Source organism: Prosopis cineraria, unplaced genomic scaffold, assembly GCF_029017545.1.
Source record: "Prosopis cineraria cultivar Desert tree isolate PC_DT_omini unplaced genomic scaffold, ASM2901754v1 PC14, whole genome shotgun sequence".
NCBI lineage: Eukaryota > Viridiplantae > Streptophyta > Magnoliopsida > Fabales > Fabaceae > Prosopis > Prosopis cineraria.
The window spans coordinates 25330146-25357955 of NW_026555345.1; the positions used below are offsets into that span (position 1 = coordinate 25330146).

At 31.2% G+C, this 27810-nt stretch overlaps 2 protein-coding genes and 1 pseudogene across 4 annotated transcripts; 1 reads left to right on the forward strand and 2 right to left on the reverse strand.

Moving 5' to 3' along the window:
• On the reverse strand, nt 1-4094 carry LOC129292991 (GDP-mannose transporter GONST3). 3 transcript variants are annotated; one of them, XM_054930758.1, is made up of 2 exons: nt 3512-4094; nt 1-1262 (listed from the first exon to the last, which is right to left on the reverse strand). In XM_054930758.1, the coding sequence occupies exon 2, from the start codon at nt 1260-1262 to the stop codon at nt 141-143; it is 1122 nt and encodes a 373-aa protein (XP_054786733.1). In that variant the 5' UTR covers nt 3512-4094; the 3' UTR covers nt 1-140. The 3 variants fall into 3 exon arrangements, with proteins under 3 accessions (XP_054786733.1, XP_054786732.1, XP_054786731.1); XM_054930757.1 differs by having other exon boundaries at nt 1-2372; XM_054930756.1 differs by having other exon boundaries at nt 1-2435.
• Nucleotides 4095-10141: 6047 nt separating this feature from the next.
• LOC129292287 (protein KNATM-like) lies at nt 10142-11893 on the forward strand. The gene is made up of 3 exons (XM_054929869.1): nt 10142-10334; nt 10698-10796; nt 11472-11893. The coding sequence occupies exons 1-3, from the start codon at nt 10188-10190 to the stop codon at nt 11658-11660; spliced, it is 435 nt and encodes a 144-aa protein (XP_054785844.1). The 5' UTR covers nt 10142-10187; the 3' UTR covers nt 11661-11893.
• An 11208-nt stretch (nt 11894-23101) lies between these two features.
• On the reverse strand, nt 23102-24353 carry LOC129293540 (mitogen-activated protein kinase kinase 9-like; annotated as a pseudogene).
• Between the last annotated feature and the right edge of the window lie 3457 nt (nt 24354-27810).

Consider the following 27810-nt stretch of genomic DNA (forward strand, 5'->3'; position numbering starts at 1 on the left):
TTGAACGCAGCAAAAGAATCGTGGATTCACATCTATGAAATTTGAAAGAATAACTTGCATCACATAATTGTGCAACCAATGTACACTTAACAAGGAATAATGCAATTGTTGGAAGTAAAAATAATCTGTCTGATTTACTCCTATGATTTAGCAGTTTCATTTTCCTTGATATTGGTCTCTGAATTACCTTGCATCTCAAGCAGCTTTTGTTGTTCCTCATCACTCTCCTGTGCAGTAACTTGTTTTGGAGCCTTTGGTTTGCTTGTTGATTGCTGATAAAAAATCCCACCAAGCATACAAATCAAGAGTCCCACTGTGCCCACCCAAGTTGAATGCTTGTCCCAGATTACTAAATTAATGACAACAGTCAACAGCTTATTCACTATGCCAAGAACAGTGAATCCTGTTGCAGAAATCGCCCTGCGGCAGGAAAATCCAAAGAAAGAGATGGATAGACCAAACAAACAAGACAATCCCACAGGCAAAACCACTTGAAAAGAGTACCAATCAGACTCATCAGAGAATTCATGTTTGATCTTCTTCAACTCACCCATTATTAGCAGTTCCAATGGGAAAAGTAGAAGAGCCTCAAGATTGTTGTACAGCACAAGACCCCATGTGTTCAAACCAATGGTCATAACTACATGCTTTATGTAAACAAAATCTATGGTCATGCTAACCAAATAAGCCACAGCCCAACTGTAAGCCATAAATGTGAACTGGTAGTCAGTCAGCACATAGACCACACTTCCTACAAAGATGGTACCTAATGACAGCCATGTCTTAAGGGATGGCCATGGTTGGTGCAAGAAGAGTGTCTCCCCTATTGCAACAAAAATAGGAACAGCAGATCTAAATACAATGAAAGTATCCACATTGGCATGGAGGAGCAGCTCACTGTTGGTGAAAAGTGATAAGTAGAAGATGATAGCCGCAGGTAGAAACTGCCACATGGTCAATAGGTCCAGAGAGTCATGCTCAATGAACTTGAACCGTCCACAAATGAAGACACCAGCCGCACTGGTGAAGTACTGGAGGGCAGTTAGTGCCCCAGGATAAGGAAATTTCATGACAGCCCATTTGTTGATGATTGAGAGCAGAGATGCAGATAAGCAGTATCCAGCAGCAATACCATATACTGAAAATTGTTGGAGGAATACACTGTACCAATTTCCCTGGATACTGCCACTGGCCAACGGGGCATCAGTACCTTTCTGAACCTTGGGATTAGAAGGGTTTTCCACATCATTAGCTTTAGACATCTGAAATTTCTAAACCCATATCAGTACAACCTTCAACATCTGTACACAAGTGTCCATTGTTGACTCAATAGAAACTCGGAAGCACATGCACATTTCAGGCTAGGATAACGACCCAATATAGAAGGGGGAAATCCCCAGACACTTCCTAACATTATATGTGTGAACAGGTGAACTCCATCCAAGCAGAAACTGAAAATTTTATGACCTCTTTACCCAAAAAATATATTACTCTTTTGCCAAGAAACAACATGGCCAGTAAATTAGATATTAAAATTACCAAATCAGTAATGTAGGCAGATAAATTACAAGAATTTTATTATTGACAGAAACAAAGAAAGAAATGGTTCTACGAAACAAAGTGATTTAAGCAAGGCCAGGTTTCATCGACGATTAATCACAGATCATGTGATATAATACAACTCAATAGACCAAGTGACAATAATTAAATATTTATAAGGTAACACACACTAGAATAGATGGAAAAACTCCATGACTTTGCTAGTTGTGTTGTCTGCTCAAAGCATGGCACTTAGGAAGTGTTCATACTGATTTTTGTCATTCAAAATCAGCGTAAATGATGCAAAGCATTGATTGACGAATGAAGGATGCACGTTTGAGGCAGGTACCCCATTGTGCCCCTGTTTTACATTATTTTCGCTTCCCATGCTCAGTTTCTCCAATGCAAACTCTACTTTCTAAATAGGGTTAGGAACAAGACAGGCTAGGCCACGTTTTAGTGAAATAGGCTCAGGCTTTGGCGTGACCTAAAGCCTTTTTATATGTCTCTTAATATGAAAGCCTTTAAAAAGGCTCAAGGAACTGGGCCTTGAAGCCCTTAAGTAGGCTTTGAGCCTACCAAAGCCTATATAAATGTAGGTTAAACAGGCACAGATCCTATTTAAAGGCTACATGTTATTTATATAAAACTTGATTTTTATAACAATTTAATAAATCCAAATAAAAATAAATCTAAATAATTATTACAACATAATCAGAGTAGCATCAATGACAGTAACGCAAAATGAAAATTGAACAATACAATATAGCAGCATCAAATGACAAAGACACCAGTCAAGGCTTCAATATAATCTCCTCCCATTCAAATGGCTCCTACACGATGAACTTATCCATTAGATTTGCATTGTCGTTGCTGCCCATTAGTACTCGTCTTATCTAATATCATAAATTAAAATCCAGCAAATATTAATACCTTGCAAACAAGTTTGAGCTTACTTGAAAAGGAAATCAGAATCCTTTACATTTAAAAAGATAAAATAACATTTCCAAGAAAACATTAGGCACATCACATGTAGATTAAAGACAAAGATAAACAGCATAAATATGATGAATGAAGAGACTCACACATATGCAGAGCTATAACACACAGTGCAGTCCCTCTCTTTTGTTATTTAAAACAATTTGAAGATAGAGAGATCAATTGTACACATAAAAAGGTTATGATGAAGATAACTGAGACTCTCACATAATAACAAACTTCAGATAAAGATAATCTTCTAATGAATGAGGAGTTTTACCTACATAGGTATATCAACAGACATGAACACCAAATCCAATCACTGATAAAAACATGTCACTATTCATGCTAAACTAGTTGAGTTCGTACGTGAAGGCAACAACACTAAGAAACAAAATCTTAAAAATAATTCACTGTATCATTACTGTCATTTTTCATTTTTGTATAAGGTAGTTGAGAGAGAAGGGAAATGAATCCATACAAATGCAAGTGTTATTCATAAGGCATATAAAAGACGAAATATTAACCTAACCTTCACAGTGTAAACTCCACCATTGGCACTTGTAAAGCATCAGAAGATATAAATGCAATAGCCATCTCTTTTGCGTCACAGAAGAACCAGACTAAGCACTAATGAGCATGGATATCAATTGGCACTTGTCAAAATTTCTATTAAATTTCTAATCTTCGTATACGAGAATCAGCATACTGCAGTATAATCACGGGATTTCCCTAACATTTCATCTCAAATCAGAGAACACCCATTATCTAGAACTAGTTAGAACAATCCTATGTTAATTTCACCTCACTTCAGAAAACACCCATCATTTAGAACAAGGGAGAACAGTCACGATAACGTCAACAGTCTAGAAACCTCAGTTACTGCAAGACGCTTCTTCGGGCACAGAAGTTACAAAATTCGACTTTAACAGCTGTTTCAATCTCAAATAGAAGTATGACCTGCAAAGTGTTGAGAGAAAGGCAAATAACTTACCTAAGCAGCAGATCTGATGTCGGAGACTAGCGAGAACAACAAGCTTCAGGCTGCGAGAACAACGGGCTTCAGACCGCGAGACTGAGAGAGGCTGAGAGTCAAGAGACTGCGAGAACGTTTAATCTTAACGTGACAAGTGCGCAGATCCAGACGCGAACAGAGCCAGGTCGAACTTCAATGATGGACTGAGCCACGCTGACTTCAGACAATAATGTGAAAGCGAGTTCACGGGAGTGATGAAGTTTAGGGCATGCCAGTGGAGTCTGCAGATTGCAAGAGTGGAGACGGCGGGAATGGAAGAACGATCGACAGCATCTACGAATGACGGAACGCAGCAGAGGCGAGAACGGCAGAACGCGAACGAAGAACGACAAGAAGCCAGAGCGACGGCAGCAAAGTTCGATTTCAGAATCTGAAGGAGGCAAGGAGGCGCCAATAACTCTGATCTCCGAAGAAAAAGGTTCAATTCTTCGATTTCAGAAGCTTGAAGGTGGGATGAGTTTCAGTGCCAAACACCGCACCATGGGGACGCTTGTTTACGTCTGGCGATCAAAAATAAATTGGGAAAATAACTCTAAAGTCCTACCCAAGCACACAAAATATCGTTAACGCCTGTTTGGTATGTAGACCTAAATTTAAAAGGATTGAGATTAAGATTGAAATTGAAAGTGAGATTGAGGCTTTAAAATTGTGCCTAGTATGAAGTAATGATTGGAAGTAATACTTTATTTTATTTTATTTTATAATTAAATATAAGTTATGAAAAAATTATAATGTTCCTTAAAATTAATAAAAAAATTTGTCCCAAAACCCATCTCTGTCATGGACTCACGAGTCATCTCCTCACTCAACTCCCATCTTCAATTTGAACTCAACATCATGATCGAACTCAAACTCCCTCCCATTTTCTCTGATTATGATTCCTCATTCTATCATTCAAGAGTTCATAATTGCTCGAATTGAAGAAGAAAGAGGATTTGGAAGCAAACACAACGATGGTGATTGTCCAGAACTAAATCTAGAATCTCTCAAACTAATGATAAAGATGACAGATTGGGGAGCAAATGCAAAGGTGGACCTCATCCAATGACTTGTTCTCAGATTTAGACTCTCTCAAATTGAGGAAAGTGATGATGAAATTTAAAGTTTTAAATTTTCACTAATGTTGTCACTAAACTAGGTTTGAAGATGAAGATGAAAGATTTTCGGACACTCTCGAACCAATGAAAGAAGAAGATGTCGCTAAAATATCACTAACAATATTGGATTTAGACACTCTCGAACCAACGAAAGAAGAAGATAAAATGTGCAGGATGCAGAGGTAAGGGCATTTTGGTCTTTATAAAAATCAATCCAAGATTGATTTTGCAATATCAAAGGAGGAGGTGGCATTAAGTAATTTGACTTGAATGGGATTGGAATTAGGATTAAAATCTTCATTTTTATGTACCAAATAAAAAACTTAGTAGTAGTCAATCTCACTCTCCCAGTTTTCTATGTCAAACATGGCTTAAGATCCCACCAATTTCACAAAATATTATTGTGAGGTTATAAGGTCAGAATACATGCAATATATATATTAAACAACCAAGGTGGATGAAATTGAATTTTTTTGTTGATACAGTGGGAGAAATTAAATTTAATAGTCACATATGTATAAAATATTTGTTATTTATGTTGGATGACTTATTAATAAAAAATATATTCATTTAATAATTGTTGATATATAATCCCTCTAATTAAAAATATAAATATTTTTAATAATAATTCACGTGGCAATAAAATTTTTATTCTTGTAAAAATATAACATTATTTTCTCTTTTTATCTTTAATTTTAATTTATGATGAATGAGAAAAAATCATGAATTCATAAATAAAAAAATACAAGTTAATAAATAATAGGAAGAAATTATAAATTGTTTTACAAATATTAAGTTATTTATATTATAAATCAGATTAACTAAAAATATATATTTTAAACAGGAGGAAGTAAGGTATTTGTTCAAGCATTTAGACAAAACACACTGCAATCATCAACAAGCATGCAAGTTAACATACTTAGAAGCTTGTAAATAATTAAACTGATACGAAATTTGAGGCAAGATGATAAACTCATGGAATTGCTCCTTCCTCCTTGTATTGTCATTGACGCCTTGTATATTATTATTGCCTCTCAGGTTGGCACTCTTATCTAGAGCCGTTAATTAGGGTTGAGCCCGTAGGGCTGGCCCTTTTAGGCCCGAAAAAATTGAGGGTCAGGCTTCCATTTTACCTTTAAAAATGTAAATAGGGCCTAAAAGGGAAAATAAAAGGGCCGGCTCTTTTAGTCCCGTTTATAATTTTTTTTAAATTATAATATAAAAAAATAAAAGATTAAATACATAATTCAAAGAAATGAACATATTAAATGCATTCATCCATCCCTCATTTATTTATTATGATAATATTAGCTAAGTTTAATTTTTATTGGTATTCACTTTGATGTTACTATTTGATATTAGACCTAAATATTTTAGTTTTCTTTATTATTGTGGTGTAAATTAATTTAAATTTATTTTCTTAAACTTAATTTTATGAATAATAATTTTTTTTATGATTATAAATATATATTTTATAATTTTTAATTGAAAAAATAATTTTAAAAAAATACGGCCGAGGCTCTGAGGGCCGGCCCTTTAGCCCTAAGGGCTAGGGCCGGGCATTAAAAAATGAAACCCTGACATGTAATCGAGCTTATTAGGGCTAGCCTGTTTAGGCCCTAACCCTTCAAGGGCCGGCCCTAATTGACAGCTCTACTCTTATCTTATCCTGTCTGCCGGGCTGTCATGAAGCATGGAGCCCATGAATAGTTTTTGGGCCCTGTCAGCCCATAATCTACTGGACTCTGATCTCCGAAGCCCAATACATGGACATAGCATTATAATTATAAAGGCCCCATTCTTCCTCTCCATCCATATCTATGCCTGTATATATATAACAGAAGATACAACATTTTCCATGGACGTGAATTTTTATCTGGGCCTCCTATATATCATTAGAAGGCACAAAGCAGCAATGTAAGGAGGATGACAGGTTAAATTTTCAATGAAATTTTTAAAAAAATAAATTTATAAATATTAATTTAAATAATTATAAATTTAAAAATTTCTAAAAAAAACAAGTGTCGACTTAGACTGTTCCAAATAAAAATCTCAATTATTATAAGAATTATAAATAAAATATAAATGTTTAATTTACGGTTAAAAATCCTAAATTTGGAATTGAGAATTTGGACCATCATGATGTTTTGTCATATAAAAACTTTATTTTTTGGGGAAAGTAAAGTAATTTTAAATAGGATAAAATAGAAGGATGAAGAGCAACGAATTCCAGTAAAACAGAGATTCCCATTATTATGACAATCTTTTGCTTCTTGATGTGGTGAAAAGGAAGAAGCAGTCAATAATTTAGATAGATGGAGGCACATTCAATGAAGTCCATTGAAAAGCTCATCGTACACACATTTCATTTCTATACGATTGTGGCCCATGACAAGCATCTTTCATAGCTCCCATTCCAAGGCATTGTTCACTTTTTCATCCCTCTTCCTCTCACAATCATGTATAATCTTATCTAAATTTTCGTAAATTATTGTAATGGAAATTAAATTAATCATGTTGGCACTTTTTTTAGTCAAAGGTAACACGTTCAAAACGCTATGCCATACAAATGGGGATAAAGTAATAGCGATGTTGAAGTGTAACTTTTTAATGCAAAAGTTAACACTTGTAAACAAAGGCGTTGACCTTGTCGTGGACTTAAGTTTAAACAAATTTAAACTTGCAAAACTGAAGTTTGCTAGTCTAATTTTAAATAGTGGTATAGCAAATCTAATTTTGAGTGGTATTTCAAAGTAGCCAGATATGGCTGAAGGATATACTCAGTTTTCTAAACCTTTGAATTCAAACCCAAACATGCACCTAACACATAATATAACAAGTATTTTAATATTCTTTTAATTTTAAATTATAAGATAATTTCACATAAGATTACACATACCAATTCCAAAATGCTCTTTGTTTAAATATACACTCTTAATTATTTTACTATAAGCACTTAAAAGGTAACATTAGAAAAGTAACATTAATGACATCATTTTTTTTGGGTCATATTGTCTTATATTTTAAGGATCATAAAACATTTTTAAAGTTATCTTATAATTTGAGAAAGAGAGAGTATCTTTAATTACACTCATTGTTGTTTTCAAATTTTGTATAATAAATTCAAAATTTAAAGAGGATAAATTACATATAATTATAAAATAATTAATGACAAGATGTTGTATACAAATTTTAAAGTTTTAAAGGACTAATTTTTAAATTATAAAAAATCAAATAAATATATACAGCAAGTCGAAGTTTATGCAAATTTTGGTCAATCATCAATGTCAATGTTAAACATAAAATCTACAACAAATAAATCAAATTATCTATAAGTCATAGATTACACACACACACACACACCCAGTCAGAAAAACAACGATAAGATATTGCAGATACTTAATTAAAATGCTTTTCACCTTACGTTTGATGCTTCCATGTTAATTTATATACCTTAAAGTTCATACGGAATGAAGTGATCGATCGCATATTGCCTGGCTTCCTGGCCACTATTCACTCATTCTAAACACCAAAATACTCGTGGCAATGATGGATAAAATAAATATATACTAGTCTTGAAAATTGTTATCATGCATGAAAAATATTTTCACAAATTTTGTTTTAGGGAAAGGGCAAGGGCAAGAACAAGATCATGATTGCGCAAACAACGCACAAACATGCCCTAAGAATTATTGTGAGGTAGATATTTCAGGGAAGCACATGGGGATATGCTATAGTGTTGAATAATGTGACTTAGCTTTTTCATTTTTGTCATTATAAAGTGAATAAAATAATCATTTTATGTCCTGTAGATCGGAGACCAAGTTACAGTGATGGAAATAGAAATGAACAAGGAACTATAACGAGGAAGAAACCAGAAATGAACAGTATCTGTTTTGGCCTTTTTGGTTAGAGAGATAGAGAGAGCTGTGAGAAGAAAATGAAAAGAAGTGTAAAGAAAAAGACAAGGCAAGCTGGCCATTCATTAAGATCAAGTGTACTAACAAAGTCTTCCCGATGCTCGAGAAACTTATGAAGTGTTGCTTTCGTTCTTGAAAACGAGGGACTGCAAAACACAGAACCAACAAAATAAACCCAAATAATAATAATAATAATAAAGGAAATTTCCATCCCTTTCTTTCAATCTCTATAGATACAAGTATGTAATTGGTATAGAGGATCTTTTAACGTGTTTCATGATAAAATTAGGGAAGAAAGTAGGGCAATGAGGCATATTCACAATTGAACCCAGGTTTATAAGTTGAATAGACTTTCATGACAAACTAATTTTTTAAGAAATATGTAAAGGGAAGCTATTGAGAATGTTGGCTCTCAGATAAGATGACATTATTATGAGTTTTATATCAAAAAGTTGTACTAATAAAATGAAATTTATGAGTTTAAAAAATTATTTCACCCAATATACTAGTCTTTTAAGATAAATTCTCTCCTTAAATTTATCAGTGTTTTGAGTCTCACATGGTCGATTTTGGATTTATAAGTTCAAGCAACCTTCTAAACTAACAAGTTAATCTTTTAGAATAAATTTTCTTTTCAAACTTGTATTTGTGACACCTTCTCTAAGACATTGGAAAAAAGGAATTTACAATATTTTTGGGTTAACATCCCGCTTGCAAAATTTTTGGATATTTTGGAAGGAATAACCCTGTTCTGGAAAGAAAACTATTCTCATGCATGTTAAAATTCATTATGATTCTAAAGAAGCAATCCAACTCATATATGGAGCAGTTGTGACTAGAGTCACCTTTTGATCGATACATCGTCATTACGATAAGAGATGTCAGATGTCCTTGCACATCAAGTAGATAATGATAATTTTGATACTAGATTTTTTTTAAGAATGAAACACCCATTGAATATGAGTATTGGGCTTTTCTTCATATTCATATAGATACACTATTATAAAAAAATCATTACTTAATTTGATAATTTTTTTGTACTTAACAGTTAAAAACTGTCAAATAAATGCCCATTCATTAGAGGTATTTATATTTTATGGTTGAACCTAAATACATGATGGTTGATAACAACCATTGATCTTATCTATTAATTAAAAAAAATAAAGTTAAAAGTATTTATATTTTATTAAAATGAAAAGACGAGGTTTAACACTCAGCTATAGCATCTGAAATGAAAGTGCAATTACGTCCATGAGCGCCTATCAACATGTGTTACTTACAATTTATCACAATGAACACGTCTGCACGTAAGGGTCATTTCATTCAATTGGTTTCTCCAAAAAGAGAGAGCATCTCCTGTGAATGACCTCATCATCTTCCTCAATAGTCCGGACTCCACACAGTAGGATTATTATTATTATTATTATTATTATTATTATTATTATCAGTAGCATCAATTATCAAATACTGTACCAATAATATATATATATATATATATATTATGGGCCGGACAACATCACTTGTTTTTCTTCCATAGATTGCAAAGCTAGGTTGAAGCACTGTACCTGCTCATCATCAGAAATATATCATTGAGATCTCAGAAAGAGAAGCAGTAATATGAGTGGGAAAAAAAGAGAAGAATATTCGGCAACGGAGAAAGAGGAAGATGAAGAAGAAGAGAGAGATCACGAAATCCTCAAGACCAGAATCTCTAACCATCCACTCTATGACCTTCTTGTTCAACAACACCTCAACTGTTTGAAGGTATTTTTGGTCCCTCTCCCTCTCATACTCTAATTAAAGCTAGCTGCTTTAATTCTCACTGTAAAATGACACTTAATTACTTAAAAGTCATAACCTAAACGAGTTCAAACAACTCATCATTAATTTCATGTTGAACTCCGTACGGCCGGGATTAATTATGATCAAGATTTACTGTCATGCATGCTTCACAACGCGATTTCATTGTCCATCTCTGAATTTACAAAGGGACTACTCTTAATTTTCTTTTCTTGAAACCGTACATCTGTACCTTATAAAGCTATATATATATAGAAATCTTGAACTGGCTTAGCTTAATAATAGGGTGTTTGTATTAATACTGGTATTTGTGCTTGTGTTGTTGAGGTGAGTGACATTTCCAACTTGGAAAAAGTGAAGAAGAAGAAAGCAATGAAGAAGCAAAACCTGGGCTTGTGTAGTCATTCAGAGCTCGATCACTTCATGGTAACATCTAAATATGCACTACATTTCACCTCTCTTTATTTCTCTCTCTCTCAAGTGGGTAGTTAATTAATTCTTGAGAATCTCAGTGATCAAGTAGTTAGTGCTGAAAAAACTAACTTGTTTATTAAATTAATCATAATGAACAGAAGCCATGCTAGAGCTTACACATGTCTGAAGAGAGACTTGTCTGACTCTGATTGGTCATTAATCTTCTCTGCATCGTGAAAGAACAAGGGACTTTACACTGAGAGAAATATGCATAGTTACGTTTCTGGAAATATAAATGTGATATGTAATTTATCCTTCAAAGGCGCAAAGCTAGGTTATATATATAGGGTTAATTAGTAACTTAGCTTGTATAAATGCTATCACTGTCTCTCCTCGTCTACTCGATATTATATATATATGCTTTTCAAATATTATTAAGAAGGAATTTATTAATTTCACTTATAGCTAAGCTCATGTTACAAAGAAAAGAAATATTATTTTTACTTCAAATATTATACTCATAATGTTTAGCACACTTCTAAATTACCACACCATTGTGATGAATTAGAGCTCATCTGAAGATTTATTAGGGCCAATTAACAAGGCTATATATATAGTTATAGTTACTTAAAAAGAATGGAGAATTTTAATTTAATGTAATTGTTTTGAATGGAATATATATAACAGGAAGCATATTGTATGGCACTAGGGAAGCTGAAAGAAGCAATGGAAGAACCACAAATAGAGTCCTTGGATTTCATCAACAACATGCATTCTCAACTCAGAGACCTCACTGCATTAACACTATCTTCTTCTTCTCCTTCTTCTCATCATCAATCTTCCTCTCCTCACTCCAACTTCCAAACACATCCTTGATAGCATATCTAAATCATCTCTAGCTAGTTGTGTAGCTAGCTATCTTCTGCATGTATGCTTTCGCACCATGTTTAGGACATGTTTGGCTTCTGTTAAACTTTAATCTAGAGCTGTGTAGCTACATATTGATCTTCTTTTGCAGCTATAGCTTGGTATAAGTCATACCACTTTCTATATATCTCTATGTCCTGCTGAATCACTGCATGGATATATACTTTATTTGACGTCCTCTTCTTCAGCTCACTTTAATATTATTAATTAAATAGTTACTTTTTTCTCAGTTAATTTCTTGTTATTCACTGTTAATTATCAGTGTATTATCTTCTAGCTACTCCTTGTATTATATATTACAGCTTCTATAGCTCTATTATTCTTGTGTAATTGAAGTGGCATGTTATTTATAAATCCATTTCATACATGTATCAGTTTAGCTTATGATATGTTTTTAGTTGCAAATTCGCTTAAGGTTCTTCTTGAGTCCAATATTATCACACTTGATAATATGACCTAGTGATATTCATAGATATAGAGTCAATTTTGGATGTACATGGTTGTGCGTGTTAGACCATCGGCATTAATTTTGATGTAAATTATTTTTTATGTATTTACTGTCAAATCCTTTAACTAAATCAGTCAAAAAATTGTTTAGAAAATCTAATTATGCGATGGGTTGCAAAAATTATATTGCTGGACAAAATATCGTAACACAAAATGTTGTTTCAATGAGTGTAATTCTAATATTCAAAAGATAGGTTTTGTGAATACTATCGGGTGTGTTTTTTTTTTTTTTGGGGTATAATTATCGGGTGTGTTGAATCCTCAATTATAGTTCTATAGGACTTTGCAGGAAATTTTAGTACCCACAAATTCTTTTGAGATGATGCACTCTTATGTTTAATTGGGCCTTGCAATTGGTCCAATATGATCGATTTGGGCTGACCAAGCCCAAAATCAAATAGGGAGAATTACATTATGTTCAGTTGTTGATAAACCTTATTATATTTAATTTTACTGTTGTAATTTAAATAATTCTCGCAAACAAATATTAGTCATAATTGAACCTGAACATTTGAGTTAATTTTCTTAAAAACATAACAAATAGTTAGCGTGAATAGTTGAATTACAAAAATGATCAGGATGCGAAATATATATTAATTGAATTAAATTAAGAAACAGTATGCTGCCATTTTCTTTTGATTAGAATTAAAATTAGAGTTGGACAACCGATACACAAGTGTCGTCTTTGCTTAGTGATTCAAATGTCAAATCAAGGATAGTAATATTAAAATTCGATCGTAAAATGAACAAGTCACAATCAGCTAAACTCGATGTTAGATTAAAAAAAATTTTACATCTTAATTACACAAACACACGCATATTAAATTGATTGGTGATATGTAAAGTGCTAACTAACGTGATATTCCCACACAATAATGTTTATTGTTTACACTTTCACAATTTGATTGCTCAAATCAGCTAATAGGGAAGACATTTGTGCTGAGTCCTGTACGGAGAAGTCTTGTAAAATTGCAGAGCGGAGTTTACAAGTTTAAAAATATAGCCCAATCAAAAATATTTATATATTAGATGAATCTTCAACTTATAAACCTTAATTTTGTTTTATAAAACTTTTGACACTCATAAGTGGCAGAGCTATTTTAAAATGAGGGTGTACAAATGCATCCTTGAGTAAAATTACAAGTAAGGTATGCAAATTTTGCAATTTTGTACTCTCAACTCTTAATATTTTGCACCATCTTGACTAAATAAAAAATATTTGAACTCAAAAAATAATGATGATCAACATAATATATGATAAGTAGATTTACATAAAAGATCATATTAATCTATTTAATACAAAATTTTAAAAAATGATGATCAGTTTACTTCTAAATATTAGTCCAATGTAAGTATTTTTTTAATTATTAAATTATTACTTTTTCAAAATTAATTTTTAAATTAAATTATCTTGTACTCTCTGGTTTTGGATTCTGGCTTCGTCATTTATGATGACAATATGATGCTCTCCAAATCACATTGTTCCTAAGCTGCCGTTGTGCGGGGCTTCAAACACAGTCTAAAGTGTTTGATATTTGTGAAAAAACATAATTCTATTTTGATGCAAAAAATTAATATCATTACAAGTAATGTTAATTATATTTTTAATTTTTATTTATTAATGATATTTTTTATTTAAAATCATCAATTCTATTATCATTTGCAAAATAGTTTTGCCTATAAAGCCTGAAATTTAACAACTATCATATAGAAAGAATATGTTAATTCAACCAAAACTAAAATGTGTTTTTTTTTTCTTGTAATTGTAACGTTTGCTTTGACATTATCAGGATAATACTCTTACACGTTATTGTGATAATCAGGATAATAAAAAAATCTCAAAAAAAAGTTATCACAACTCAAGGGTTTAAAGATAATTAGTTTTAAACAATGGGATCTCAAAAAAAACCTTTTAAAAAATATTATTGGAGCTCAATTATAGTTCAGAATCAATGAAATATGATAATGGAAGCATAAAAACCAATACCACTTAAAACAAGTTGAAACAATCTAGAAGTTTTTTACAAATTTAGTCTGTCTGTCGCGGTAGATGACACAGAGAGATGAGTCCTTCAGAAGGTACTTGTGCCACGATACACACCTATTATCATGACAGCACTCTAAATTTTCGGAGCACATCATTTTGTCATCCAACATTTGATTTGAGCGATTTAAGTATCCACACAAAACTTTTCGAGTCCTCTAGCTAATGGCACTGGTCTCACACTTAAATAATTATTCATTAAAAAGATAGACACTCGAATCCAAAATAGTTCATTTTTATCTCGAAACACTTTCAAAGAAACCACTTGAATCACCTTAAATGGACCACACACAACATAACAAGCCAATCATACCACACAATTAAACATTCATACTTAAAATGACTACCAAACCCCCAATTCACAACAACACAAAGGGGTGGATAAAACTTAATACACATATCGATCTGGTCATTTTAATGCATAAATCATTTTAAATATATCACTTGTAATTGTATCTTGGCCAAGCACACTCATTTTATTACAACAACATCAAGTTTGGGCCATGATACACACATTTCACATATTCTTATACAAGTGATAACAAAACAATGTCATGGTTCTAAATTGATATTATATATAGCAATATTTGTTACAAACCCAAAAAGAGGAAAGGAAAGAGTTATACAATAATAATCTTCACTCTTCAGTCGCCTATTCCCTTTCTTTGCCCCTATCTGGAGCCCTCGCCTGTAAAATATAACCATAGGGTGAGATAAAATATCTCTACAGAATAATTCACTACTATTAATTAACATGCACAACCATAAATGAGTAAAGCTATTAAGCACCAAAACATTTATAGCATACTTACCCGATCATTTATTACTAGCATGATCATTCTACCATCCAAACCTTCATATCACCCTGATTGAAACTATAGGCTCCAGAACCAAGTATACATTCATAATGGTCGAGATCACCTTCAATGGTAGGATCACCCGGCCAAAGGTGTCTTATCCTACTTTTAACTATAGTCTCCTCCCATCGCACACTAATTGGAGTGTCATTATTCCAACATTACATATTGATGATAAGAGGCATCAGTCTGCCAACACTGTATCCTGTATAGATATTAAAGAGAAAATCTCCAATACCGTGCTTCACAAGATATTAAGGATATACATGTCATATAGATTTTCACTATTTCTTCTTAGTGAACTCCCACCCCTTAACATGATCATGCTCACACTCATCATACATAACACATAGACGTTTCAAATTTCTCAACCAATCCATATAAACTTTCACCATTCTCATTGTTTGCAAATAATTTTTCATACACAAAATCATATTTCGCAATATACAAGGTTATCAAATGCTAAGTAACAAATTTAATATATATACTTACAAACAGTTAAGTAATATAATCAAATAGTATAAATTATTCCGTTACCTCAAATTTTTGTCACACAAAAGGGGTTATTATGATTTAACGTTAGCTCCACACATTCTATATATACAATAAGGCTCGAACAATACTCAATCTACACAATTAAGCGATAATTATCAATTATCACTCCAGATAAAATTTACTAGGTTTTAAGTGCCCAAACACTCAAATTTCTTACCTAACCATATCAATTATTTTTAAACACTCCAACCATTCTATTAAACATCTTAACATACTAAAATCACTGGCCAATTATTTACATTGTCCAAAACCTTCAATTTCTAACATAGGATTCATTCAAACCCTAACTAAAAATCTCAAACCACCATAAAACTCATAAATTTAGAGTTAGAAGTTTGATTTAACTCCCTAAGACCTTAAATAAGCTAATGGATTCAGTCTAAATCCAAAAAAGTGAAAACAAATCCCACAATACCTTTTAATTCAAAAATGTTGCATAAAGAGGGAGGAGATGAAATGTGAAACTTACCCAATGATGATTCAAGCTCTAAATGCATCTAAAGTGGTTTAAGGATTGTGTCCTAGCAGTACATGAGTTCTCTCCGTTACTCTTTCATTTTTCCTTCTTTCTTGCCTCTGATTCCAGTCTGTTTTTGCGAATTGATAGATGCTAATTTTTTATACGTGCATTGTGGTGCATAGCACAAAGAATTCCTTATCATTTAAACCTTCCTCCATGTCATGGCTCACTTGAACTTCAACTTAGCCTTCTTCTAAGGTTATCCAAGGATTTAAAAATTATATTAATCTCCCATATACATCACTAATCAATAATTTATTTAAATTGACTAAAATACCTTTAGAAACACTGAAAATTCTCAGTTTAGAAACCTAAGATGTTACAGTAATCATTATTAAAATTTAGTTTAGTCATCAATAAACAAGATCTAGCTTTTGGCAAATGGTATTGTCGGCTACAATGGATATTCTTTGTGCTATAAGTTACGGCAAGCACACTTTTGGCCAAGGTGAATGGTTTCTATATATGTGTGAAAATGAATTTTGTAACCCCGTTTCAATATGTCTTTAATCCTAAACCTTTTGCATGCTTCCCAAACATATTTTACTATGATTCTTAAGGATTAAATGATTTCCAAATCTTAGTTTTTGATCTTTTAAATGATTCTTTTTAAAATCTCAATTACCAATAATTCTTTATATGAAACTATTTGGGGGTTTCTAGAGAGTCAAGGTTGATCATTGTCCACCATGATAATTGCCTTTGATACTAATTGCTTGGTTTTTTATTACCATGATTGTCTTTGATGTGGTTTAATATGCTTAAATTAAAGGTATTTCATGTGGCAAGGTTGAATAGCATTATTTTTTAACAGCAACAAAAAGTCGTCATTAATTCTCAACTTTCTACGACGACCATCTTTGCTTTCTATGGTGACATGTTGTTTGCTGATTGTGTATATTTAGTAATAATTTTTATTGTCGTTACAGATAGAATCAGTGACAGAAACTCTTACAATAACATTGTGGTGACTTTTTGTGGCTATTGAAGACTTTTGACAGTGACTTTCTTCGTAATGCATTTTATTACTTTTCTACTTATAAACCTATCTCAATTTTATTACTTGAATTAGCCTTAACCTTTCATTAGAAGAAAAGAAAATATTGAGGAAGTAAATTAAACTAGGAAGAAAGACTTTTAAAAATAGTTAAAAAGTATTATTTTTAGAAAATTTTCCTCTTAATTTTTCTTCTCACTTTTTTTCTTCATCCAAACCAAGCTATATTTAATTGTATTGTTCTTGATAATATGTCTAAGCTTTAATTTGAAGGGAATGATGATGCCCACTCACAACAACCCCTCCCCTTATACTACCATTAAGCTACAAGACTCTTGACAAATGTGTTTGATAAAATAAAGGAAAATGAAAGGTCCTAAGCACATATGCTTGATAAAGCAAAGGAAAATTTAAAAATTCATAGCAAATATTAGAAAAATTAAGGGCTTCCATTTTTTAAAATATTTTGAAATATAGTTTTTAGAATTGTTTGTCAAAATAAAACAAAATAAAAATATGTTTGCTATGTTACTTTAAAAATAGTTTTAGAATGAAAAAAATAGACTAATAGTAATGATTATAGGAGATTAATGATGGTAATTTGTGATATAAATTGATTGAGATAACTGTAATTTCTAATAATTAAATATAGTATATTTTGAAAAAAAAATAAAATAAAAACAACTTTGGTTGTTTCTATTCATTTGTTTTTTTTTTGAAGTTTTGGAAATAATTAAATTGAAAGCACTAATCCAAAAAACTTTTAATTATTTTTGTTTAAAAAATTTTTAAAACTGAAAACAAGCATGCCCTTAATCATCTAGTTTTTTTTATAGTTTTAATCTAGTCTAAAATTTGATTTTGAATTAATATTGCTCTTATGATGTGCTTAGCTCACAGGAAAAAATAGAAATAAAAGAAAATAAGTGGAGAGAAAAGTAAAGAGCTATAGAGCCTGTTTGACAACCTGTTATAAAAGTAATTTTTTTTTCCAAAATAAAAATAAAAAAATATGTTTGATAACATGTTTTCAGAAAGTATTTTGAAAAACAAAAACATAGTATTGTTTTGGAGAATAGAAAAATAAAAAATTTTTGAAATGTTTTGGGATTATGAAGAAGAATGAGAAAACACATATTTTATTATTTTTTTTTCTCAAAATATATTTTATAAAACATCACTTTTCAAAACAATAAAACAAAAATAATTTCAAACAGGCCCACAAGTTTCTTTTACTATACTTGGCTGAGCAAGAAAAATAAAAAAGAGAGAAAAGTTATTAATTTTATATAGATAATAACAACCTTATTATTTATAAAATATGTATATAATAAAATTTAATATTTTAACATATTATATATAATAATTTTTGTCATATATTATTGATTGAATAAAAACATAATTAAAAATTATTTTATCAAACATTGACCAAAATTATTTTATCCAATTTAAAATTTTGTTTATTAAATTATTAAATTTATAATAATATTAAAATTTGAAACTATAGCCAAATATAAGATAATAAATTAAATTTAGAATTAGCAGTTATCTAATTAATCTAAAAATTAAATATCATTTGATTAACAAAGGTTAGTGATCAGATATAACTACACTACAAATATCATGATAAAAATGGAGAGAAGCAAGAGGTGGCAACAAAAAATTGATGGGTAAATTTAAAAATAAAATTTTGTCTTTAAAGTCTCTTCATAATTGAAGAGAAAAATTGAAATAAAACTATATGGATTTCACACGTTATTTTTCTCCCACTTCTCTCTATAGTTAAGTAGGAAAAAAAATATTTTTTCCTCTACTTTTCTCTCTCTCACTCTCTGTTTTTTTTTTTTTTTTACTACCAAGCATAGCATTGAGGTTATAAAAACGTTACATTTTTGCCCTCACTGAAACTTGAAGTTTATTTGGACAATTAACTAATTTCGTTTGACAAAAAATGTTCACTTGGCGCTCCACATAGATATTTATCACCCTCTCCCCTTCATCACTACCTCCCATTATCAAAAGACTAACTCAATACGGAATAGGAATGAAGGATCCCCAGATATCATAACAAAAACTCAAAAATCAAAACGAAAAATCCAGATATCAATTAGATCTCAATGAGAACAAGATTGAAGAACCATCCTCTCTATATATATATATATATATATATTATATCAAAACGGAAATTAGAAATCAAAATGAAAATTCAAATACCGATCATATAAATGGAGAACAAGAATGGAGAACCATGCTCCAGATGTCAAAATGAAAACTCAGAATTCAAAACAAAAATCCAAATATCAATCAGATCTACACAAATCCCTCCAAGCCATTGAAAAAAAATGAACAAAAAAGAAAGGAAAAACTTAGAACCTTCGAACAGAGAGCATCGTGCGAGAAGTGGCATGTTATTAGCACGATTCAATACTCATAACATACACTACTATAAAAAATGCTATTCAAAGTGCTCTCGTAGGTTAAAATACGCTCTTATAAACTTATTTTATAGTACTAACAGAAAGCAAACCCAGCCGGAACATAGAGCATAGTCCGTTCATATTATTAAAAAAATGCAAATAATCCAGAATATAGAGCATCTCAAGAGTAAAAAAACGGTTAACACTGTTCTTTTCCAAATATTATAGGGAGAATGACAAATAAAGACCTTGTAAAAATATTAATGTTAAATAAGACTTTTTAACACTAATGTTTCCAAATTTCAGTACCCCTCCTACTATATTTCAATATTAAAATTTTTAATTTAGTATTAATATTTTTACAAGGTTCTTACTTATCATTTTTTTTAATATTAAATCAAATGCAGCGGCAGAAAACACAGCAGCAACAACAATACAAGCTGTTGCGATGAGATGTCACGTCATCTTTTTCCCCCCAAAAAATGACATTTATAAATGAAAAATTCCCGTATATCATGTTACCTAGGGGCGATCTTGTAAAAAAAATATCATGTCATCATGTGATTGTAATTTGTAAATATAAATTAATTCTGTATTATTGATAATAGAGAGAAAAAACAAGAGATTAAAGAGACACCATATTCTAAAAATAAAATAATTTAAAATGATGACATATAATATTTTATTTAATTAAATTGATGTAATTTTTTAGATAGCTTACAAATGATGCAGTTGGCCTGGTCGATACAAAATTTATCTTATACATCTCTATATAGCACTGATTATTTTTTTTTTTGAAAAAGTGATAGTTAAGTTCTAAAATATATTAAATTAATGATAATTAGATCTTTGGCAAAATTTTCAAAAAATAATTACAAATATTCATTCAAAAAGTTACAACCAAGAATTTCACATACAATCTTAAAGTTATGTTTTTTTTAAAATTTAAATATCTTATATGTAATTAAAAATTTTAAATTTATACATGTTTGAATTGATATTCACATTTTATTTTAGGATTTTTTTTTTGTTGGAGACCTGCATGTTATTAATTCAAAATTTTAAGGCCTAATTGTCATTATTATTTCTAATTTTTTAACTACTATATAGAAATTTAATTACAACAAGGGTCTTTTAAGCAGATTAAAACGCATACTTTACACATCTGGCAATTAAATAAATTAACGCATTTTATTTCATTATACACAAAAATAAATAAAGAAAATAAAGCAGGAGTGTTGCACGTTGAAGTGGATGCATGGCGGTGTCAGGTGATTAGGACATGTTTGTCAACATTGATTGTGTGCGCTTCCCTTTGCCCGTTTCCAAGATGATTCCCCAAACAACATTCATCTTATTCCTAATCACGTGGGACCTACTTGCCCCACTTTTCCTTCTGCGATAAAATTGAGAAGTCATATTCTATCCTCGCCCACCGGTTTTATATCAATAAACTATTCATACTTTATTGTGTATTTTAAAGTTTACCAGACACATTTTTATATGTTTTATAAAATGTTAAATATTTTATAAAGAGTGCAGCTTGCAACAATTAATTTTATAGTGATTATTTAAATTATAGATAAAATTCAACACAAATTCTATAGACAATAGTAAATTTGATAAAATCCACTAAGAGCAAGGAAATTTTTTTGGCATTGTGTCATCAGTTTTACTTTTGAGTTGGATACATTAAAATTACTAAAATAAATTTAATTGTTTGTGTTAACTTATCTATTTTATTAATTTTGATTAAAATAAATTAAATTTCATTTTTTAAAATAACTGATGAAAAAGTATTCTTATTTATATTTATTCATATTTAATAAAAATAAAAATTTTAAAATTAATTAATATAATTTTAAATTGTACACTTTTAACTTGATTTTTTTTAAATTAAAATCATAATTTTAAGTTTACCTTTGTAACATTGAAATAATTAGAAATGTCAAGTTCAAACTCTGGAACAAATGCAACAGCGTTGGTTGTAGAATTTCTACTTGAAAAGATTTTATTTTGACTCAATCTAAATTAGTCTAGACATCTTTTAAGTCTCCTTCCCACAATATGAGGTATGCACAAAATAATTGGAATATATCTATCAAACAACTAACTAAATACAAATCTATTTCTTTATATTTTAATTCTTCTTGCTTTACTTGATCTGTTTCGTTTCTTTTCTATTATGTTTGTTTGATTTATTTTTCATGGATTTTATTGAAGCCACTATCTCAGTAATTGCTTCAAGCCTCTTTTTCCCTTTTCATTTTTTTTTCCTCCTGCAGCAACGCACCAAGTTTAAAATGAGTAAATAATAGTATATTTTCTCATGAAATAAAGAGAAAAACCATACTAAGTTTTTTCTTTTTGCTAGAAAAATAAACCATAATATTCATATCTTATAAAAAGTGCCAATTGCATTAATTTTTTAAAATTTTATATGGATGATTTGTGTGTGTCTGTGTGTGTGTCATTTAAGTTAAACCTACATACATTAAGGAAGAATATTTGCAAAATGCCTGAATTTCAATTTCAGTCAGGTAAGGCCAAAATTCAATCTTATTAATTCAGTGTTAACTTATTCAAATTTTTATTAGTTTTAATTTTAGTTCAATTATTGTATTGCTAATTTTTATGTCAATTTTAAATTCACAAAATCTTTTTGGACGGCGAATATTAATTGCTACAAAGTGTCTAAATGTTAGCTTTTAAGTGTTTAATTACTCAGTTGGGAAAAATAGAAGTGTTTAATTACTTAATTTACTGTTAACTTGTCCAATTTTTACTAATTCTTTAAAAGGATAATGAAACTTTTAATTTCTCAAGTTTGTTTCCATTATCAATTAAACATCTCAAGTTTAATTTTGATCTATTTAATCCTTCATGTTTTTTTAAAAATCATTATGCTAGTCCTTTACATTAAATTTCAAAATACAAATTAACTATCAAATTAATTGAATGTGTAAAGTATATTGATGACTTGATATGTATTTGTATTTAAATGAAAACAAATTATTCCTCAAATCAATTTAGCTTTTATCTATCTAATCCTTGATGTTGTGTTTTATTCTTTTGTTTTTTTTTGTTTTTAAATTTTTTCCTTCTTAAATAATTATACTTCTTTTTATTAATCTATATGGCTATCATTACTATTCCCTTATTCATGTTATCTCCTCTTTAAATAATAAAGACTAAATTGATAATTGAAAGAAAGTTAAAAGATAAAATTAATAAAAATTAGACTTGAATGATCAAATTGATTATTAAAGCAAACTTGAAAAATTATAAGTTTCATTATCACATCTTTAAATTAATTTGTTCGGTTGATGATGGATGACTTTTTTTTTTTTGTCAACTTTAAGGTTAAACAAGTCAACTTCATGATAAATGCACCGATTGATCGATTTGATTCTTCTTCTTCTTCTTCTCCTTCTTCTCCTTCTTCTTCTTTTTTTCGGCCAACTTGATTCTTCTAATTAAACACTAATCAAACTAGTGTAAATATGAATCTCAAGGAAGATTATATAACTAAAGCAGCCAGAATTAATTCTTTACATCTCAGCATAATTCAGTAAGAGAATTATTCTGAAAAAGTGAAAATTGCATGCCGGATGGCTTATCCACAAAAGAAGAAGAAGCAAAAACGACCCAATCTTATTAACCCGGGCCGTCATGGAGATAAACGGGTCGGCTTGCTGGTTATTACTGACAAAGAAACGGGTGGTTCAAAAGCTGAGACGCCGTCCATCTCTCGCTTGATTCCTTCTTCAGGCAACACTCCATGAAACTCTGAAACTCGTCGGACGCACTCTCCGGCAAGGTAGGCGGGTCGCCAAAACAAATGGCACACATCAAGGCAACCCAGTCGGGTCTCTGACCCTCTGGAAGAAAGGGAAAATGACCCACATAGAGTTCAAACAACGTGAGACCCAAGCTCCATATATCAGCCGCGTACCCGTTATAGTGCCCGCCATATCTATCCGGGTCGAACCGTTCTGGGCTCATGTACGCGCACGTACCGACGTATGAATTACACGCGTCCAACGTCCGGCACACGACCTTGCTGACTCCGAAATCGCTGATCTTCACTTCCATATTCTGATTCACTAGCAGATTTGACGGCTTGATATCGCGGTGGATAATCTTGTTCGCGTGAAGATAGCTCAGCCCGCTGAGAACTTGACGCGCCACCGTCGCGAGTTGGGATTCAGAGAAAGTGCCGCTGTTCTTCAGCAGTGTCCAGCGTCCCCAAGTTCATGTACTCCAGCAAAATCGCCACGTCGCCGGACGGTTTCTCGAAGAAACCGTGGAACTGTACTACATACGGTGAGTCCGTCCGTCGGAGGATGTCCATCTCTCGCCGGACCTGCCTGCAGGTAATCGGGTCGGAGCTGCTGTTGACGACCTTCAGGGCATATATAGCAGAAGTTCGCTTGTGGCGAACCTTGTAGACTGTGCCACCATTTCCATGGCCGAGAACTTCAAGCTTTTCGATCTCGTTAAGAGTGATGTCTGAAGCGGAGGAGGAGGAGGAGGAGGAGGAGGTGGAGGAAGATGAATTGGTGGGGAAAGGGAAGCGAGGGCGGCGATCGGAGGGCTCCGGCAGCGCAACGCAAAGCTTGAGATGGCGGCGTTGACGAACGACGGCCATTTCTGAAGAAAGAGCAAGGTGAAGCGAAGGGTCCGCGTGTGACACACACACATATATATGAAGGCAGGAGGGAGTGAGATTGAGGGGTTAAGCGCTCATGATCAGTCGCGAATGGCATATCCTTATCTTCTTTTATTGGTGATATTTGAGACTGTAGAGTGAAAAAACTTATTTCTAATCTTTTAAATGAAAAATTATAGGAGCATTTGTTAAAAATAAATTAAAATTTAAGAGACATTAAAAGAAACTATTCTTATTTTATCTTTTACTCCTATTTAAATAAAAATTTAAATTTTAATAACAAAGAGAAAATATAATGTTTTGAAACTTTATCAATCATCGATCAAGTCCTTAATAATAACTCAATCCATATAATCAATTAATTTGGAATAGCTCAGTTTTTATAGTTTCTTAATGCTATACAACTCATTTTTTTAATAATTTCTCAACTTAATAAATCATAAAAATGTAGGGATTAAAAGTTATAATATCCCAAGATAAAAATGTATAAATTAAAACAAATTAAAACTAGCATTTTATGTTTAGCTTTATAACAGGGAAATAATTATCTCCTTTTCCCAGTCTATTCATGTATTTATCTAAAAAAACTGATTTTTAAATTTAAATATAAAAATAAATATAATTTTTAAAATTTTAATTCATTAGTGATTTATTATTAATAGAGAATAGAGACAAGCAGCTGAGAAGAAGACGGCCATGAAAAAAAAAAGAGTGAGAGAGGAAGGGAGGAGGATACGAGGGTGGGGTCCACTCTCAGAAGAGGTTAAAATGTTAACGTGGTGGACATGGTGCGGCAGTGGGCATAATATTTAAGAGGGGATTTATTTTTATTTGAAAAAATAATTGCATGTGACTAAATTAACTTAGCCGCCTTTTGGATTGTCCAAGTTTTCTCATGAGAATATTCATCTTTCCAGATTTATACATTAGAACTGGTTGACGTTGGCTCTAAATTTTGGATGAGGACAAGAGAGTTCTGTTTCTAGGAAAATTTTAACTTCGGTTAAAGATTACTAAACGATTGTTGCTGTACTACTACATTGTAAATAAATTTATTAGATAATATATATTTAAATTTTATTAAAATTGTCTTTTTTGTTCACCAATAAAAATTGATCCAATTATTAAAGATTTAATTCATAATATACAAGGTTGTGGTTCAAATTTATATGCCAATATGACAATGTTATTGGTAGGAAGCCTCTAAAGATTTAACTCATCTAAATTTTATTTCATAAAAAAATTATTTTTTCTTGAACTATGCCTATTTAAAAATTTGTATTTTTAGTAATAACAGGACTAGTACTCTCAGGATGAGAACAACGAGTGCCTAGTTTAATCAAATTAATTTTTCTTCTATTTTTAAAGGATTAAAAAATAATGTTGGAATCTATGTATAGTAAAATTAAAGGCTAATATTTTTTAAAATTTGAGTTAAAGAATTAAATTTTAAATTTGGATTAAATTTAAGATTGGAATCAATTTAAAGTTTAAAATATTAAAATAAGAGGTGCAAAGTATAAAAAGAAGAAGGAAATAAATTGTAAAATATAAAAATACATACCCCCATACATGTTATTTTTTCCAACTAACAACATGTGGCTCCGCCACTTATGAAAAGAATTTTGCTCATCAATAGTGGTCACACACGATTTAAAGAATCTTAATCTATAATTTTTATTAATTATCATCTATTTATTTGAGAGCTACATTTTTTGGCTAACTAATGCAAAAGGAAAAAAAAAAGAGTTCTCTTATACTCATATAAAAATCCAAAATCATTGGGACAAAGTTGATTATGTAATATATGTAATGCCCGGATATAGTTAACAAACAGTTATTTAGCCTTTTCATGATAGATTTAGTGCTTTAATGCATCATTGAAATAGCTTGTTTTATCACTCACGTTTCAGTGGCTAACATTGTAGAATGTGTCTCAGCAAGGAAAATTTAAATAAAAAAAACATCATTTTTTGTACTCCTAGAAAAGGTTGGTGATGGTAAGCGAGCATGCTTGGACTACTATTATTATAGTTACAGAAAAAGTTAAGTTAGGATGATCTATGAAGTAGAAAATTTGGGTGGGGTTATATTAATGAGGCGTTTGGAAGTGACTAACATAGCAGCCACCTTATAGTTATATATATATATATATATATATATATGTACGTATGAAGTTTTAGATAAACAAGGAAGTTCATAGCCCGCCAATTTCATTTACCATTAAACATAGTGATTGGAATTTGAAATTAAAAGCAGCCAGCATGTCATGGGTTAAGGCAAATATAATGAGCTAAATTGCAAGGTGGAGCCAAGTTAACATTAATGGAGATTAGATACTACAAAATGGATATAGATTCAGTGAATGTCTATGAAATATTTCACGTGTCCCAACTTCCACATAACACTATAAAGATTGAGGATTCAATCAAACAATTACTAGAGATGTTAGTACAAAATAGCGAGAGAATACCAAATTACAACTATACATTTTTCTATACCTTTTTCTTTATGGAATTTGTTTTTTTTGGGTAGTTTTTTTTGATGGAATTCTATACCTTATATTTTAATCCAATGATTTATATAGTTGCACAAAAATAGTTAAAATGCATCCTTATAAAATTATCTTTTAACTCACAATTTTATTTATTTTTACTGAAACATGATTTTTTTTTTTTGGCTTTTTTGTTTTGTTTTGTGAATTGCAATCATCGACACGTGGATTAACACCCGCAATTGGTAAAAGGCAGTTTGCACAAAGTTATACCGAGCAAGAAAGTGAAGCGAAGTATCATATAGGTTGTAGTTACCTAGACGTCACAATTTTCTATGGACCATGGACAGAAATTGATGCACACTAAGACTAATAGAATATCATCTAATCTATAAAATATTTAACTATTTTTTTTTTTTACCCCAGTCCCTCAAGTCCCGATCATTATAAATGTAAGGGCAACATTATTATAATTAATGGATAAGAAACTAGGAGATTTTGGAGGGTGGGATGTAGCTATGGGGAAGGATTTGGCTTATCCCAATCCTCAGACATGGATTAGCTAAAAGAACTTGATAGCCAATTGAAGTACAATTCATATTAATTAAATATTGGGGGGTTTAGTTGGCACGATAATTGCGTGCCATCACACTGAGCGCGTAATGATTTGTTTATGGGTTTGGTCCCCAGAAATCAACTTACCCAACCTGTACAGAAAGTCAGAAAATGATACTCGTAGTTTCAAAAGCTTGGAGGGTAGTAATGATGATAGCATCTAGCTGGAGCATGGAAACCAGTAGGGTACATTATTACATTAATCAACTTACAAAACTGGACTCTTGAAATTCCTTTTTTTTCTTTTAAACCATGTTTAAAATCAACTCTTGACATATTGACCAATACCCATCCCAAGTTACCAGTCAGATTAATAGCCATTCTCTAGATGATCTCTCACAATTCAAAGCTTAACTTAAACTAACGCAAGGACTAGTTCAGTTAGAGTTTGAATCAGAAGGGAATGAAATGAGAACAAAAA

Bases quoted from the DNA above. Each gene is read 5' to 3' on its own strand.
- LOC129292991 (XM_054930758.1), bottom strand. From the start codon at position 1,262: ATGTCTAAAGCTAATGATGTGGAAAACCCTTCTAATCCCAAGGTTCAG.
- LOC129292287 (XM_054929869.1), top strand. From the start codon at position 10,188: ATGAGTGGGAAAAAAAGAGAAGAATATTCGGCAACGGAGAAAGAGGAA. The intron at 10,335-10,697 runs GTATTTTTGGTC...TGTGTTGTTGAG, and splicing joins AACACCTCAACTGTTTGAAG to GTGAGTGACATTTCCAACTT. The intron at 10,797-11,471 runs GTAACATCTAAA...TATATATAACAG, and splicing joins CAGAGCTCGATCACTTCATG to GAAGCATATTGTATGGCACT.